The following is a 19,096-nucleotide window of genomic DNA, read 5'->3' as shown; positions in this document are numbered from 1 at the left end:
TCGTCTCATCCCCTGGAGTGTAGAGCGTAGAACAGTCCGTGTACTTTTCACATTATACAAGTCTTTATATTTAGATGTACAAACATATACACAAAATTTCAAATATACAAACACTTTATTTGTTTTAAAGTAATTGTATTGTGTGAAGACTTGGCATTTATTAAGTATGTTGGCTATATGTTGTTGGCTGTTTTGGACTTTAAACTCCTAAAAGGTGTATGCCTAATCTCTTCAGTATCCAGAAGAATATTTTCACTGCTAGAGGAATGATTTTGTGAACTGAGATAATTATTTTGGATGTGTAAAGCTGGTTGTAAAATATTAATATTACTTTATTTTGATTACTCTGAAAACCTCATTATTTTATTAATTACACTTTATTCACTTTGTATCCCCCCATAAGCCCCTCCCTACCCTCCCTTTCCCTTCTTCACGCATGCCCCTCCCCAAGTCCGCTGATAAGGGAGGTCCTCCTCTCCTTCCTTCTGATCTTAGTCTATCAGATCTCATCAGGAGTGGCTGCATTGTCATCTTCTGTGGCCTGGTTAGGCTGCTCCCCCCTCAGGGGGAGGTGATCAAAGAGCAGGCCAATCAGTTTATGTCAGAGGCAGTCCCTGTCCCCATTACTATGTAACCCACTAGGAGACTGAACTGCCATGGCTACATCTGTTCAGGGGTTCTAGGTTATCTCCATGCATGGTACTTGGTTGGAGTATGAGTCTCTGGGAAGTTCCCTATGTTCAAGTTTTCTGGTTCTGTTGCTCTCCTTGTGGGGTTCCTGTCCTCTCCAGCTCTTACTATTTTCCACATCTTACATAAGATTCCATGCACTCTGCCCAACAGATGGCCATAAGTCTCAGCATCTGCTTTGATAGTCTGCAGGGTAGAGCCTTTCAGAGGCCCTCTGTCGCAGGTTTCTAGGTTGTTTCCTGTTTTCTTCTTCTTCTGATGTCCATCCTCTTTGCCTTTCGGGATGGGATTTGAGCATTTTAGTCAGGGTCCTCTGTCTTGATTAGTTTCTTTAGATGTACAGATTTTAGTAGGTTTATCCTATGTTATATGTCTATATGAGTGAGCATATACCGTGTGTGTCTTTCTGCTTCTGGGACAGCTCACTCAGCATGATCCTTTCCAGGTCCCACCATTTACCTGCAAATTTCATGATTTCCTTATTTTTCATTGCAGAGTAATACTATAGTCATAGTTGGTCAGGAAGCACTCATTCATTTAGCAAAGTAGGATGACACAGGTTTCACAGATTGGGATGCTAAGGAATTGAATGTTAGAGTTAGAAGAGACCATCAAAAGAAGAAAGAAGCAGAAGGAACTTGCACCTGTTAGCAGTTCTGTCCTTTCTATTTGGTTCTCCGAACAGCTATTAATTACTCTCCATCTCTGTGGTTCTGGATGGCTTATGCAAACAGAATAGAGCATGTATTGTCCCTCTGTGTTTGGCTTCTTTTACTTAGCACAATGTTCTAAACACTACATTTTTTTTCATGAGTACATGATATTTGTTGTATGAATGTACTATATTTTGTCTATCTGTTCATCAGTTTTTGGACATTTAAGTTGTTTGCAGTGTTTGACAGTTATGAATGATGATGCATGCTATGATTATTTGGTAGCATGTATCCTAGTAATGAACTTTCTGGGTCATGTGGTAGTTCTTTAACATTTTTAAAAGCTTTCCAACTCATTTTCTCAAACAGCTACATTATTTATAGTCGTAGCAGCAATGCATAATTCAAAGTTACCACATCTTTGCCAACTCCTGTTTTATGTCCAGTCAGATTATAGCTGTGTAGTCGATAGTGGTGCCTCTTCCCCTTTGTGCTGGAGAGTGAAGCTGGGACCTCATGCATGCTGCGTCAGTGCTCTACTGTAAAGCCATACTCCCAAACCTTCGTTTTGGTTTTGGTGTTTTTCCTTGGTGGCTAATGATAACAAGCATTGTTCTATGTTCATATTTTTATTGGCTATTGTATATATCGGTGAAGAAATGTCTTATTCAGATATTCTACCCATTTTAACTGTGTTTTGTTTTGTGTATTTGTTTTGTTTTGTTTTTAGGGTTTCTCTGTGTAACCTTGGCTGTCCTGGACTCACTTTGTAGATCAGGCTGGTCTCAAACTCACAGAGATCCGTCTGCCTCTGCCTCTCTTTTCCTTTCAGTAGTGTTGGGAATCAGACCCAGCGCATGTATTGCAAAGGCTGTTCCTCTGTGCCACCTTCTACTAGTTTTTCTTTCATTGCTTGTCCTTTTAGTGTTCTGAGAAATGATTTCTAGCCCAGGATTGTTTTCTTCGATGAATTTTATACTTATATTCACATCTGTCCTTTTTGAGTTTTTATTTTACATATGGTATGAGGTAGAGGTCGTACTTTGTTTTGTTGCATATGTACATCCGGTTGTCTGCACACCATTGTTTGTAAATAAGTACTTTTCTCCATTGAGTTGTTTTGGCACCCTTGTCAAAAGTAGTTGACCAGTAAAAGGATTTGTTTCTGGTTCATTAATCTCTATGTTTTTCCTTCACTTAGACCAGTTTTGCCTACTCTTAGTTCCTCAGCTTTGTTTTTTAAGATTTGTTACAAGTATTTTAGAATCTTTGTGTTTTCTACAAATTAAAGGATCAGCTTGTCAATTTTGGTAAAAGAGTGTTGTGGATTTGCATTGGGATTTCACTGACTCTACGTATATTTGGGAACTTCTGCTGTTTTCACAATAATAAATTACGATTTGTTTTGGTTTTCATTTATTTCTTTCAATAATGTGTTAGAGGTTTTTTATTTATCATCATAATCTTTATTATCACCGAGAACTAAACACAGAGGGGATAGATAGAGAAGGAGAGCTGGGTGGAGATAGAAGGTTTGCCAACTGGCTGGCCTGTTTGTTGATTATCGTCTGGGCTGTTGAAATTCTTCACTGCTGCTGAGAGGGCCTCAATGATGGGCAGTCCTGTTACAGGGCCTAGTCTTACTTTAGGTTTGCAGTCCTAATCCTGTCTGTGGCTAAGGTCAGTACTTCATCCGTAGATTCGAAGATGTGGCTATTCCTCTGTGAATCCCCGCAGGGTTCCAGTTGTGAATGCTTGTCTTGGCCCTGTACAGCTAGCTCTTCGCAGTGTCCTGCAGGCTGCTTGGAGTCTGAACCTTCCAGTGAAACTTTGGTTTCCACAGTTTTTCAGCTCCCTGAATGCAGTTGAGATCTGATCTGAGATTTCTTTTCTTTATCCCACAGTGTAGAGTGTGCTGTAGAGAGTTCTGGCTGCAGCAGCGGCAGCAGCGGCGGCAGTGGCCGCAGCACTCCTTTTGAAAGGACATCTTGCTTCTGCTTTGTTGGTTGCCAGGACCAAGCGCCCCGGTGCTAAGGGAAAGGGATTTTTTGAGCTTCCCTGCTATTGCTGCTCTGCAATAGCTTTTCTCCTGCTGTTGGTAGTTTCTGTTGCTTTTTAATGGCTGTTTATCCATTTGCTGAGATAATTTCCTGGAGGGGTGACCTCCATGCCTGAGGATGGTCTGCCATTTCTCAGTCCCACATTGTTAATTTTAAAGCTTTATTTAATTTTATTTTTTATTTTATGCATATCACTGTCTTTCTGCATATATGTATACCACATATGTGCTTGGTGCATCTGGAGGCCAGAAGTGTTGGCTCTCCTGGAAGTGAAGTTACAAATGGTTGTGAGCTGCATGTGGGTGCTAGGAATGGACCCTGGGTCGTCTTCAAGAACGGTGTGTGCTCTTAATTTCTGTACAGTCTTCTTGGTACTTTATCTAACTTGTGTCTTTACTTAGATTTTTAAGGTGTCTTTTGCATGAATATTACCTAACTGTTGAATTTTGAGTTCAAGTGTAAAAGGACTATTTCTGTTGTCTCAGTTTGCTCAATACTTGTTGGTCTTTCTCCTGTTGGGTCTCAAATTGGGCTGGAACCTTAGCTTTTACATGTTTTAGACATGAGTTGAAAACCCACCACACTATTTAGTATAATTTTTTCCTCTTTAGAATTCTTTTGTTTTTGATTTTTGTTTTGTTTTGAAATAGTTGTGCAAAACTATAAGGTTCCTAGTTACAAAAAACAAAAACAAACTTGTTATCAAATATATTTGTTTCTGGAATCTCTCTGGAATGAGCACTCCAGCCCCAGTGAGGATGGGCTGTCCCCAGAAGCTGTCCCAGCTGAAAGGCTTCATGCTGCCTCAGGCTGGATTCTCATTTTATACTCCAAATCCACAAGGTGGGCGGGCAGGTCAGCAAGACTTCACAGAAGTGTCCCTGGCAGTCAGCAGGTTGTTAAGGGCAACGACCCATCGTTTCGGCTGTTTCGGCTATTTCTCTACGTCATGCTCTTCCAGGTAGGAGTGAAGTCATGCCTGGCAAATGGCAGTGCAAGTAGTGCTTTAAGAAGTCCCCAAATAATCCAGTAAAGCGGCATCTAGTAATTGTTTTTTTCTACTTTATTTACTTTTCATTAGCCTTCTTTACTTTGCAATTCTTGTCTTTAAGGCCTTCAGTTGATGAGTCAGTATAATTGTCTGAGTTAGGATGTAGATTATGTTTTTTTAGCTTATCCTTTTAATCACTTTAGATTATGTATGTGTGTGCACATGCATTTTAAGAAATACTTTGTAGATTTTTTTTTTTAAGACAAGACTAGTATATGGCATACTGGCCTTAAACATTCTGTGTAGCTAAGGATGGCCTTGAGCTCCTCCTGATCCTCCAGTTTTATGTATGCCAGACAAGCATTCCCAAATACGTATTTGCCTTGTGTCCGTGATAAAGTCTCACTGTGTAGCCCTGACTGGGCTGGAACTTGCCATGTAAACTTGACTAGCCTTGAACTCACTGACTGCCAACCAAGTGCTTGGAACAAAGGTGTGTGCCACTATGCCTGGCTTTATTTTGTTTAAAAAATGGTGTGTGGGTGTGTCCATCTCTATCCATTTCCTGTTGTTATAAAGAAAGAAAATCTCAGTTGTTCGATTTTATCAATAAAGACTCAGGAGCCAGATGCTGGAGTGAAAGCCTATTAGCTCAGAGAGGCAGAGAAAGCACCCAGCTGACCTTCCTACTCGGGTCACGTTCCAGATTGAAAAAGCCAAAAGCCAAAAGCCCCTTCTTCATCTCCATGCTCTGTCTTAAATATCCTTCAGCTCCCTCCTTTCTGTTTAACCCCTTTCAGCTGATTTCTTGCTTCACCTCTTGACCTAGGTTAATTTATTTATTCCTGTTTACAGAAAGCTTTTGGATTAAAGGTGTGTGTTAGGGCTGAGCCACACCAAAACCACCTGTTTACAATAAGCAAGAAAGTTATTGGATTAAAGGTGTGTGTTACGGTTGAGCCACACCACAACTAGAAACAGGTTTTTAAAGTTCACAATCTCAGGGTTCACAGTGGGATCAGATATCCTGCAACAATTTCCTGATGCAGTTGTGGAAGTTGAAGGACAACTTGCAGAACCTGATCTGTCTACCTTGTAGGTCTGGGGGATTGACTCAGGTCATCAGGCTCTGGGGCAGGCACCCTTACCACTGAACCATCATCTATGGCTAAAATCCTATCCAATTAACTGTCTTAACTGGAGAGGTAGTTTCTTAACTTTTTTTTCTTTTATGTGGTCTTCTCACATTTTGTTACATACTATATTATTTATTTATTTGGTGCTTTACTCTTTGCTGTTTGATTCAGAGCTTTTTTTTGTGTTCTTTTCCCCCTATAATGTCAGAAGTTGTAAATGCAGAAGTTTTGTGATTACTGTTTTGTGTTTCTTATTCATACAGCCTGCTTCCTCTGTTCCTGTTCTCTCTTTTCGTCTCCATTTTTATCTTTTCTCTTCCTTCCTTCCCTCCCTCCCTCTTTACTTCCTTCTTTCCTTCTCCCCCCAACCCTGACCCCATGGCTTCTCTGTGTAGCCTTGGCTGTCCTGGAACTCACTCTATAGAGCAGGCTGGCCTTGAACTCACAGAGATCTGCCTGCCTCTGCCTCCCTGAGTGCTGGGATTAAAGGCATGTGCTACCACCTACTTGTGTAATTTTTATTCAGCACTTCTTTTTCTTTTTTTTTTTTTAGAGTGGTTTCGAGTGCTTGCATGACAGTGTGTGTGTGTTTGTATATATACATACGTGTGTGGGTGCCCTTAGAATCAGAACATAGTGCTAGATCCTAGAGTTACAGGTGGTTGTTAGCTACCTAATATAAGTGCTGGCAGCTGCATTAGGGTTCTCTAGAGGAACAAAACTGACAGAATGAATGGGATTTATTAGAATGGCTCACAGGCTGAGTGGTCCTACAATGGATGCCTACCAACGTAAAGGCCAAGGATTGGGTTCAGTTTACCAGGCTGGATGTTGCAGCAATCCCAATCTAGTGCTGAAGTCCCGGAGGATTCCTAGAGAGCTGCCGGTCTTCAAGTATGTGCTGGAATCCTGAAGAAGTAGGTTTTGCTACCAGTGAAGAAATGCCTCAGCATCAGAAAAGATGAACGTGCCCTAACCCTAACCCTGAGTGAGGGCAAGTAGGCCAAAACCATAGGCTTCCTTCTTCCGTGTTCTTGTATGTGGGCTGCTGCCAGAAGTTGTGGCCTTGAGTTAGTGTGTGTCTTTCCAACTCAAATAATGCATCCAAGAAAGTCCCTCATACATGTACCCCGCTTCTTAGGTTTTAGTTGATTTCAGAGAAGTTGACAACCAAAATTAGCCACCTTAGGACACAAACTCCGGTCCTCTGAAAAAGTAGCAAGTGCTCTTAATGACTGAGCCATCTCTCTAACTCTTTATTCAGGATTTCAGTGTTTTTCTGAAAGAGTGGTTTATGAATAAGCCATTATATTGTTGGATCATCCTCATGGTTGATTGTCTTTTTTTTTTTTTTAGATTTATTTATTTATTTATTATGTATACAGTGTTCTGCCTGCGTGCCTGCATGCCAGAAGAGGCCACCAGATCTCACTATAGATGGTTATGAGCCACCATGTGGTTGCTGGGAATTGAACTCAGGACCTTTGGAAGAGCAGCCAGTGCTCTTAACCTCTGAGCCATCTCTCCAGCCCTGTTAATTGTCTTAAAGAAATGATTTGCAAAGTTTACTACTTTATTGTAGGAGCAGATTTTTTTAATGGTATGTCTTACAGGCTAATAAATTATACTACTACTTGAGGAACAGTTCTAAAAGCCATTTACTATTTAATAGATGAAGGATAACTTTAAAAAATTGTTGAATTTTTGGTTTCTCAAGCAAGTTAATTTAGTAAACCTTCAGGTACACATTTAATGTCTGGGCTTTAAAAGGTAACTTCTGACCTTTAAGATTTTTGTTTACATAATGCTATAGTATTTAAATGTTTAAAAATGTATGAAAGAGAATAAATGTATTATAATCAGGCTCTTAAAAGATTTTTCATTTTTTAAGAGCTCTAAATAAACATTTGAGAAATTTAATTTGTGGAAACTAAAGTCTATTCCCAAAGGTCTACAAAGCCTGAGTCATTTTTAAAATTCAGAAACCTTAATCTGAATTTCTGGTGAAATATTTATTTAGTTTCTTTAGGAAAATGGTAGTTCACAAGTACTTCCAAACAGAATTATTTGTGAAGATAGGTAATATTTTTGATCCCCTTTTTTGGCTTCCCCTAGATTAAAATGGTAAAGGCTTGCTGCAGAAAGTAAGGCGTGCTCAGTGCCCCTGCAGACTACACAGGGTCTGTAGACTGGCCACTGCAGCGTGGTCAGCACTCGCTGCACAAGGGTAGTGAGCCTTTAAACGAGGAGCAGGAAAGTTGGTGGGGCATTTGGAAAGGGTAAAATTTGGTACTGTGGTGCAAAGTTGTTGAATGTTTCTGTAGCTTCTCTATAACTGCCCTCCTTTTTCTGTTTCTTTTCTCTTAAATTGGTCCAGAGTTTCTTACTAAAAATTTTTAGAGTTATTTATGTTACATGTATGAATGATTTGCCTGCATATCTGTCTGTGTAACGTGTATGGCGAATGCTCATGGAAGCTGGAAGAGGGTATTGGCGCTCCTGTAACTGGAGTTACAGATGGTTTTAAGCCATCCTCTGCACCTGCACCAATGCCCTTAGTGCTGAACTTTCTCTTTGGGAGGGGAAAATGAGAAGGAAGGAGGAAGATTTTAAGTAAGTGAAGGCCTCTTAGAGTTTTATCTAATTTGTCCTTGTTTTCTCCTCTGTCATGTAAACTTTGTGAATTTACTTATCAAACATTTTATCAGAGTTTTTGTTTGCTATTGTGTTTTAAAAAATAAAAATAGAGGGGCTGGAGAAATAGCTCAGTGGTTATAAGGAAGTCTGGTACTCTTGCAGAGGACTGGAATTCAGTTCCCAGTGCCCACATCAGGTGGCTCACAATCACATGTCACTCCAGTAGCAAAGAATCCAGTGCCCTCTTCTGCCCTCCATAGGCAACTGCACTCATATGCATATATCCACACAGATAAACAGGCATACACATTATTTTAGGAACAAATACATCTTAAAGTAAAAAACAAAAACAAATTAGCTTAATTTTGATAGATCCACCTCCTGCTTAGTGAGGGTTTAGATAGATAGCTCAGAGAGCTTAAACTTGCAATCCTTGTATCTTAAACACCACCACAAAGTCAGGAGTGTGTCGCTGTGCCTAGCTTCCAGTACTTGTTCATTGCCATAGCCAAGCGTGCAGCTTCCAGGCTTTGTTAATAGCCATATGGGAAGGAAACTGAGAGACAATACCTTGGCTCCTAACATGTTGGGAAGTCTTGGTTGCGTCATGTTTGCTTTTGTTTTGAATTTTTGTTTTGTTATTCTCATTTTCTTCTTCTCTTGGGACTCTACTTGTATTTTTAAGCATTTCAGAAAATTTAGGTGTAACTATAACCTTTTTGCTTCTCATTTCAAAATTCTTCAGTGAATCCAAAAGAAAAATGTTTTTCTTGTCTAGCATGATAGTTTAAAATTTTTATTTCATATCCTATAAAATATATTTATATTCTATAGCTTACGGTACACTCCGGCAGTTTTTATAGTGCAATCTGTACAGTATAGGTTAGAGCATGGACATTAGGTGCAGTTTGAAAGTAATTCTGTGTTCTGAATTCCCATATATGGTGCTTTTCATTTCACTTTCATGGTCTAACTCTTTCTGTTGTGCATATAATTGTATATTTTGCTTGCATGCTGTATTGTCAAAACATAAGAGCAGTCTGTGTTTTGAGTTTTATAATCCTCAAATGCTCATTTACAAAGCCTGTTGTTAGCTTATCTATTTACTGAATTACCAGAATTATTCTTAGAAATAGTTCTTTAAACTGTTAGGGGAGATATTAGGAAAGCTGTAGCCACAATTGAAAGTAGATCTTTGGGGGCTGGAGAGATGGTTCAGTGGTTAAGAGCACTGTCTGCTCTTCCAAAGGTCCTGGGTTCAATTCCCAGCACCCATGTGGCAGCTTAGAACTATCTGTAACTCCAGTTCCAAGAACTCGACACCCTTATACAAATGCACATAAAATAAAATTAAATAAATTTTAAAAAGAAAATAGATATTTTAAAAAAAGGTTTATTTATTTGCATGTTTTATGTATCTGGGCATTTTGTCTGCACACCAGAAGAGGGCGTTATATGTGTTTGTGAGTTGCCATGTAGATGCTGGGAATTGAACTCAGGCCCTCTAGAAGAGCAGCCAGGAAAAAAAAAAAAAAGAAGAGCAGCCAGTGCTCTTAACTTACAAGCTAAGCTATCTCTCCAGCCCTGAAAATATATCTTTGAATAGTGATTTTGATGCAGTCAGTCAGTCAGTCAGTCAGTCTCTGTATGTCTCACTCAACATATAGTAAGACCTACTATATATTTCTCAGGCTACTCTTGATCTTCCTGATCCTGGTTCAGCCTTCATAGTAGCTGGGATTAGAGCTGTGTGCCACTGCACCCCATTTTGACATTAATTGCTATAAAAACAAAAACCATGAATTTTTTTTTTTTTTTTTTTTTTGAGACAGGGTTTTTCTGTGTAGCCTTGGCTGTTCTGGACTTGTTTTGTAGACCAAGGTGGCCTTGAACGCACAGAAATCTGCCTGCCTTTTTCTCCCTGAGACTATGACCAATTTTTAAAACTAAAACTGAAATATGTAAAAGCTAAAATTGTAAAAGCAAAGAAACAGATACATAAATATTTGTCCCATATATTTGAATATGATAGAGGTTTAAGTACAGATCTTTGACTTTGGAGGAAATTTGGCATTATGCGTGTTTGCTAACCCATGATTTAACCTTGATGGACTAGTTACTAAGAACTGTTTGTTGTTGTTGTTTTTTTCAGAGAATGCAGAATCTATTGACCTTAAACAGTTTTTTGACCAGCATTTTTCACATATATACTATGTGTTTTTTGAAAATTTTGTGACTATTGAAGCCAGTCTTAAACAGAAAGGTAAGATGTTACCGTATATGCTGGCTTGTGTTTATGTTTCCAGTAGTCATAGGTATTAACTTAAAGCGAGAATATGGGCATTAGAATTTTAGTATTGTTTTATTTTGATACCTTCTAACACGATTGTCAGGTGTATTTGAAAGGAAACAAACAGACTCATGTGACTGTTTTTATTGTTTTGTGAAGGCTTAGGATATTTGCATTTTCCTGGTCAGGTTTCCTCAACCTTAGTTCTGCCCTAGGAACCTTTGAATAGCAATAGGAATAGTGTTTTTTGTATTCAAAGGTCTTTTAAAACTCAAAATATGTGATGATTGGTTATTAGAGAGAAGTATAAGCTAAGTTTTTGTGTTTATCCTGGGAATTGAATCTAAGGCTTTGTGCATGCTAAGTGAGGGTTTTCCTGTTGAGCTACTTCCAACCCCCCGGACCTATAATTGTGTGAAAAAATAGAGAGGGCTCTCAATTCTGTCTGTATAGTAAATAGACCATGCTTTAGGATTTTGCTAAAGAATCACTGAAGAGAAACCCAATGGTTGAAATTCAACAGTGAGTAGAAAATGGTATATTTAAAGTAGTTTTTCTGTTCAAAATATTTCAGGTCACAAGTCTCAAAGAGAGGAATTGGATGCTATACTTTTTATTTTTGAGGTAAGTGCTGTGAATCATACCTTTTAAACTTTTTAAAAAATAATTCTTAGAATATATATAGAAATATATTAAAATTATTAGACATATATGATTTGCCAGCCTTTTGAAGAACTTAACTTAAAAATGTATCTGACTGAATTTGTGTATTTTTGAGGTACAGTGTATTTTAGCAACACATATTTATGCATTTGATAATATAAAATTAATTTGATAACATTTGCAAAATGAAAATTTTAATTTGTGTAGTTTACACAGAATTTTTTTTAAGCCTCTAGAGCTGTCCAGGGAATTTGTCATTTTTTAATTTGTTTTGCTTTTGTATTTTTCAAGACAGGGTCTCACTATGTAGCACAGACTAGTCTAAAATGTGCTATGCAGACAAGGCTGGCCTTGAACTCACACAGGTCTGCCTCCCTCTGCTTCTCAAGTACTGAGACTAAAGATGTGTGTCACCTCGCCAGGCTTTATCACTTAGTATTGGTACAGGGTCTTACAGTGGTGTGTGAGACTGTTCCTGTGTGTTTGTGAAAAACGTCTACTTACCCAGGTAGAGAACTGATGATGAAAGATTAAAGTACTGCTACCACACCAGAGTCCACCTTTGTGAAGCTGTGAAGTTGTTGGGCTCACATGAGTATGGATGAGGTGTTACTTAAAAAAAGCATGAATGACCTAAAGACAGCTACAGTGAAAGTTCACCTCAGCATGGGTGATGGTCCCAGAAAGTTGGAACCCTAGAACTTCGTTTAAGGCATACAGGCAGCCTACTGTTTGTTTAATCGTATGGATAGAAAGGGGGTCCATATGGCAAATTTCAGGGACTTCCTGAGATTTGTGAGTTATTTACTTCTTGAGCCTTAAAGATAACACTTTAGAACGTCCTGAGTCTTAAGAGGCTTCCTTCCAGGATGGACTTTTTGAATTGGGAGGAAATTGCTACACAACATATGTAACCCAGGCATGCCTTGAACTTCTGGTCTTTCTGCAACGAGTGTTGGGACTAAAGACATATACCACTATACCCAGCTCATTTCTGCTCTAATGGCTTTTTATTATAAATTTAAACAAAATAGCCTTGTTTTTCCTTCCCTTCCCTCCCTCCCTCCCTCCCTCCCTCCCTCCCTCCCTCCCTCCCTCCTTCCTTCCTTCTTTCCATCCTTCTTTGTTTCCTTTTCTCTGTGTTGCCTTGGATGTCCTGGACTCACTTTGTACACCAGGCTGGCCTCAAACTCACAGAGATCCACCTGCCTCTGCCTCCCGAGTTCTGGGATCACAAAAGCCTTGTTTTTAAAATTATTATTTCGAATTAATCTGGGGAAAGTATTTAAAAATAAACAGAAAGAATGCTAAAATTTGTTTATATTTTGAACACATTAAAAAATTAAGCCCCTCTCATCCCTATTTTAAAATAACTAACTATCAGAGGAAATAGTCAAAGGAATATTCTTATCTTTATTGAGAATCTAGAGACTGTTAGAAAGCCAAGGCTAGATCTGATGACTTTAGAGACAAAGAGAGAGCCTAAAATCCTGTTTCTCAACGTTGAGATGGCTGTGCACCTGTAGTCTCCAGATGTTGGAGGGGGAGGGGACTACTTAGTGGACAGGAGGAATGCCTGGGCACAGGAGTTCATGAGCAGACTGGCTGCCTGATAGAGTAAGACTCTGTGACTCTGGACATAATGGTACATGCCTACTTGCCCTTTGGGAGGCAGGAGAGTTACACATTTTAGGCAGGTTTGGTCACATGCTGAGAAGAACCTGTCCAAGAAAGAAAGAAAAACAAAACAAAACAAAACAAAACAAGGTGCCAGACAATAGTAATTGGTATTCTGAAATTAATTTTCATTGTTCTTGAATCCTTTGCAACTTGATTTGTTTGGTAAGGAAACTACCTCATACATGAAATAGTGAACACTGATGTTTCAGGGACGAATAAAGTGTCCCTGGAGAATGCAAGATAATGGTTGCTCTATATTCAGAATTCAGAATTAACAGAATTCTTTTTCAGAAAATTGAAATAATAGAAAAAAATGTGAAAAGTAATGCTTTCCTGTGTGTAACATAGGACATCCTGTGCTGTGGATCACACATTTCATTAAAAAAAGATGTGAGATCAAAGTGGCTTTTTTTTTCTTTTGGGGGGTATTGTGGTTGTTTTATTTTGTTTTGTTTTGTTTTCCTTTAGCTCAAATCCAGGGCTTTGAACATGATAAGTACACATTCTACCACTGGGAAAAAGAAAAACCTCCCATCTTGTTTTGTTTTTTCTTTCGTTTTTTTTCATCTTTTGAAAAAAAATTAACCTTTGTGCTTATTTTCTTAAAATTGAATTCTAATGTACGGTATCTGTGTTTAGAGACAAATGATGAAAACGTAAATCATTAAGTGACTACTTTCTGGTTAAAAAACATCACTGTTATGTGATGTTAAAGTGGGACAAGACTTGGATTCTTCTTTTTCTGTAATTGAATGCACATAAATTTTTTTAATATTTTTATTCACATTAGAAATTAAAAGACCATAAGCTGGACATGGTAGCTGTGTGCCTATAACCCTTGAAGAAGATCATATTTTTAAGATTAGCCATGGTTAAATCCTGTCTCTAGATAGAGTTAAATCTAAAGTGTAATCGATCGGAAGTTAGTACTGCTTTTGATAGCTCTCAAACTTACCTTTTTAAGCTTTCTATAATTTTATCTTTTGTTACACTTGTTAGCTAGTTGTGGGAGACATGTAGGAAGGAATAGGTGCACATGTGTGTAAGACATATGTCACTCTGTAAGACATGTTGTGTCAGCATTGTGGAGTTAGCCATCTCCTACCTCTACATGGATTCCAGGGAGCCAACTCAAGTTTTGTAGTAACTGTCTTTCTTGATGAGCCATCTGTCTGTCCCTAAACTTTATATTTTGTTTATTGTCCCCTTTTATGGAATCCAAAAGAAGGGTAAATTTTAAAAGTGCTTACTAGCCTCTGGTCAGAATAGTGTAAAGACACAGACATGGAAATAGGCATATTGAAGTTACAGTTTTGCTCTATTCATTTGTTAGATTTCTGTCCTAAGTATATTACTGAAGCCATTTCTTTATTGGTCAAAAGAGATGTTTGGGTTGATTGCAAGGATAATGAGACACCATTATATAAAGTGTCTAGTTTGAGTTTATGATCATCCTTTAGTTAATGAAGTGGCTAAGTAGTAGTTTTAACAGCAGCAGTACAACACACACAATGTCATTCAGCAAGTGGATGATGACTGAGCATAGTTTAGTAGTAATTTAGCTGTTATTTTGTAATAATCTACATAATACAGTAGAAAAGAAATAAAAAATTGAAGTATATATAGAAAGCCTTTTAGCTAGACTATAAAGCTTCTAAATTTAAAATTTTGCTTTCCCACCTATGTCAGCATCATGGAATTCAAGTACCTCTGTACTCACGTGAATTAATTAATGCATCATGCCCTATTTTCCCACTCCCTTTCTCCTTTTCTCTTCCTAACTTTTCCTTCCCCCCCCCCGTTTTTCTCTGTTTCTCCTTCTTCCTTTGCTTTTCCTTTCCCCCCTTCTCTTGTAACTTTTATCTGTTTTGGCACCAAAAGGTGCCACTTCATTTAGGGCAGGTCTCTCTGCTCTAAGAAAATCCCTCGCAGGAGTACCAGATGTTTGTACTCCAGATCCAGTCAAGTTGGCTACTAAGATTAACCATTCAAAGGAGAATATACTTATTTTTTTAAAATAACACCATTAAAGATAAATTTTAATAATTTTCTTGTTCTCTATTTCTTTAGTATTGCTTATTACTTTTTGGGTAGGAAAGTTTGCATTTGGTATACTTAACCTAAGAAACTCTAATGTGGCCCTCTAATATATCATATTTCACAGTATTTGATTTTTAACTCGTTATTTTGGCTCTTGTTGATTTTTAGAAAATTTTACAACTTCTTCCAGAAAGAATTCATCAGCGATGGCAATTCCATAGTATTGGTAAGTAATATAAATATATATTTCATATCTAAAATAAATTATACAATGGATGATCAGTTATTTTTGATGAGTTCATGGTTTGTTTTACTGAAAACAGATTGTAAGAGGCTAGGGAAATGGCTTAGTAGGTAAAGTGTTTGCTGGGCAAATCAACAATCTGAGTGCTAATCCCAACCCAGGTAAAAAGCAGAAAGTGGCCACATCCATACCAGTGACCCCAGTACCATGGTGTGTGTGTGAGGGGTTGTTGAAGACAGGCACTGAGGCTCTCTGACTAACTAGTCTAGCCAAAACCACAAGTTCCTGGTTCAGTAAGAGACCCTGTCTCAAAAAAATAAGGTGGAAAGCACTAATATTACCTCTGGCTTCCACATTTCACACACACATGCAAGTATAAGCATACACATGAATTTAGGAGCAAATAAGATGTAGTGCCACAGCTCTCTAATCTCATCTATTTAGGATGCCTCAGCTGGAGGATCACAAATTCAGGGCCTGCCTGGGTAAACCACACCCCATGTAAACATGAAAGAGTGAAGAAAGAGCCAGGTACACAATACAGTGGTGGAGTGCTGGCCTGGAATGCTCAAGACTCTGGACTCAACCCTTAGTACTGTAGGGAGGCAAATACAAGAGCAAGTCGGGAATCGAAAACAAAAAATTAAATGAAGCGCCTCACTGGCAAAGTGTTTTTGCTGCTCTTACCGAGGAACTGGCTTGGGTTCCCAGCATCCACACCAGATAGTTAACAACTGGCTCTGACTCCAGCTCCAGGGAATCTGACACCTTCACTGGCCTCCAAGGGCACCTGCACTCATAGGCACATATTCCCACGCAGACATAAACACATTCACACAATTAAAAATAAAAACAAAATTCAAAAAACCTTATTTTATGTATATGTGTATGTGCCTTCTTGTCTGTATGTGCACCACATGCATGCAGGTGCACATAGTGGCCAGAAGAGGGCATCACATCCCTTAGCGCTGAGTTAGAGGTGGTACTACACCACCCCAGTGAAGAACTGTGGGAACTGAACCAGACGAGTGAGTGCTCTTAACCACTGAGCTGTCTCCAGTCCCCAAAATAAATTTTAAAAGAAAAGAAACTCATAGGTATATTTAGACCTAATTTTTTTGGTCAGTCTGGCAATTGGAATCTTTTTCAGAAATCTCAGGAAAATAAGGAATATTAGAGACGGGGGATATTGATGTAATGAACACAGATCAAACTCCTAGGTAAAGTGAACACTGAGGGTTGGCCTAGGGCTCTAGCTCAACATAACTTCTATTCCTAGCACGCAGGTAGCCAGGCTTAGGTCCCAGAGCTGCTCCCATCCAAAGAGCTTACAAATGCACTTTGCATAACATATAGCAGCACACCTTATTCAAAAGACAGGCTTTTAACTGGAGTCGAATATTATAATAACATAGCATAAAAGAAAATAGTAATTGCTAATGAATAAAGCACAATCAAGTGCTCAGAAGAATAGTGAATTCTTAATTGAACTTCATGAACATGGTCTTGCAGATCGTCTTTGTAATACTCTTTGAGACATCTGAACTTACAGGCTATGTTGCATTTCTTAAGGAACATAGTCTTTGCTATCCAAAAGACCGTTCTGTTACCTAGTTGTCATGATTAAAGCATTCCAAAATTGTGTATAACTCGCAAAAATTCGTAAGTGGTGGTTTTTTCCTTTGTCACTCAGATGATTCCTGCAACTTGTTGGCTTTTTATGAATTGTTAATGTAGGAAAATGTGACTGTAGTTGATGTAAAAAGTAACTTTATAGATAAAATTATTTTTTATGTAAAATTCAGTGGCTTTAAGAAAATAGTCCTAATATTTTAGTTTTTGGATACTTTTATCCTCTTCACATAGTCTTTGAAGCCATTTATTATCATAATGCTAGCCTTCACTATGTTGTAGGTTCCAGGACAGCCTGGCCAAAAATCCAAAAATTAAAAATGCAGGAAAAACACCAATGCACATAAGATAAAAAAATAATAAATAAATTATAAAAGAAAGAAAAAGTAAAATACCTCACAAGTTCTTGAAAGAAGTGTTTGGTTTATCTTGGTAATACCAAAGTCAAGTATTTCTTTATACGTAGAAAGTACACATAAAAGTAAAAGTGTTGGTTATATTGAAGTTTATGCACACAAATACACACATATATACACACACACCACACGCTTGCTTTTTGCTGTTTTTTTTAGATAGGCTCCTAAAGCCTAGGTTGCCCTCTTCCTTGCTGTGTAGCTGAGACTGGCCTTGAACTCTTACTTTTCCTGTCTCTACCTACCCAGTATTGGGATTAAAGGCATGAACCACCACACCGGGGCTAAAATTTAAGGCATTTATTGTTCATGAGATAATACTACTCCCCAATCAAAAATACTACTTTTTGTTTGACAAAAATATCTCTAATTTATAGAAGCTGACAAAGAATTAGTAGGCAATATATAAAGCACTTTTTTCTTTTCTTTGTTTGTATCTCTCAAACATCCTGACCACAGCTTCCCCTCCTCCCAGCCCCCTCTCCACATCTCTGTCCCAGTCTCACTGCTCCTGTTTCCCTTCAGAAAAGAACAGGCCTCCCAGTGATGTCAATCAAAGATTGCATAGCAAGATGCAATAAAATTATGCAAAAAGCTTGAGTTCTACATTTTGAATTTAAGTTTTACTTTTTGAATTCTATAATAAACTACATAAATGCAAGACTGCATATATTATAAGCATAGAGGCTTATGAGCATGCTGTTGAGCTATAAGAATTGCTGACGGCAGTTTGCTATAGAAACTCCTAATCTCCCAAAATGTACACTGACAACATCTATCCCCGTGTTGCTCTGTCTGTTTCCCATGGTGTAGAGTACATACCAACAGTTTTCTGCCGTACTATACTCCTTGCCTTTTCAGTTCCTGGGGAGCCCGTGGTCGTTGCACTTCTTTGTCTCATGGGCGCCTGGCCAGGCTGATCACGACTCCATCCTCTAGAAAATCAACTGAAACTTTCTGAAATTCATGTCCAACTCCTAGAAATGCAATATTAGGATGTAGAATATTGATTGCCTGATGGTTATCTTTCAGTTATCACAGATATGCTGTTGCAGATTCTAAGACTTCCTCACAGTACACTGTAAAGTAACTATAGCCAGGTGTGGTGGTGCACACCTTTAATCCCACACTCGGGAGGCAGAGGCAGGCAGACTGCTGTGAGTTCAAGGCCAGCCTGGTCTACAAAGAGAGTCCAGGACAGCCAAGGTTGAACAGAGAAACCTTGTCTTGAATCTGATGTCCTCTTCTGGCTGCCAACAGTACCTGCACACATGGCATTCACTTACACAAACACATACATGTAAATAAAAGTAACAGATTTTTAAATAAAAAAGTTTTATCTACTTGAAAATTATAAAAGGCCACAATAAGCAATTAAATAAAGTTTGAATGGGAAAACAAAAAGACAATCAAATGGAAAACCTCAAATGGAAACATTAACACTAATTAGAATATAAAATTTTAGAGTATGTCATTATGTCCTGATGCTATCACATACCAGAACATTGTTACATACTGCTTGGCATTGTTAATTACCATAATGATTTTAAAATTTCTTAATATCTGATAAAGCTAAAAGTGAGTGATTTCATTTCAACTTATATATATCCTAAGAAATGTTATATATTTAACAGGAAATCATGTAGAATAACATTTATTACACTCTTCTTGATTAGTGGCAAAAATTTGGAAATAAGCCAAAAGAAGGTTCATTTTAGTATATACATATAATGAGAAAGTATTAAGGTAGTTAAAAATTAGTTATCTAGAGTTATCTAGACCAGTGTATGTAAATTTAAAAAGCTAATATTACATATGAAAAGCAACAACTTGTAAATGAATTCCTGTGAATGATACCATTTATATAAGGTTTTAAGCAATGGATTCTAAGCAATGTATGGGTTTATAAGTAAGTAGTAATATAAAAATAATTTTATATGTGATAATTACAAAATGTATATAATGTT

The 19,096-nt window shown here is 38.0% G+C and overlaps 1 protein-coding gene across 8 annotated transcripts in view; it reads left to right on the top strand.

The window, feature by feature from the left end:
* Ralgapa1 (Ral GTPase activating protein catalytic subunit alpha 1) overlaps positions 1 to 19,096 on the top strand; it is a 245,380-nt gene that overhangs the window by 16,564 nt on the left and 209,720 nt on the right. For all 8 annotated transcript variants that reach the window (XM_060387516.1, XM_060387510.1, XM_060387514.1 and 5 more), the window contains exons 2-4: positions 10,320 to 10,430; positions 11,032 to 11,081; positions 15,009 to 15,066. In XM_060387516.1, coding sequence (XP_060243499.1) covers positions 10,320 to 10,430; positions 11,032 to 11,081; positions 15,009 to 15,066 — 219 coding nt within the window. The remainder of the gene's footprint in view (positions 1 to 10,319; positions 10,431 to 11,031; positions 11,082 to 15,008; positions 15,067 to 19,096) is intronic.

This window comes from Meriones unguiculatus, chromosome 7 (genome assembly GCF_030254825.1).
Source record: "Meriones unguiculatus strain TT.TT164.6M chromosome 7, Bangor_MerUng_6.1, whole genome shotgun sequence".
NCBI lineage: Eukaryota > Metazoa > Chordata > Mammalia > Rodentia > Muridae > Meriones > Meriones unguiculatus.
This window is presented reverse-complemented; position numbering and strand designations above follow the sequence as displayed.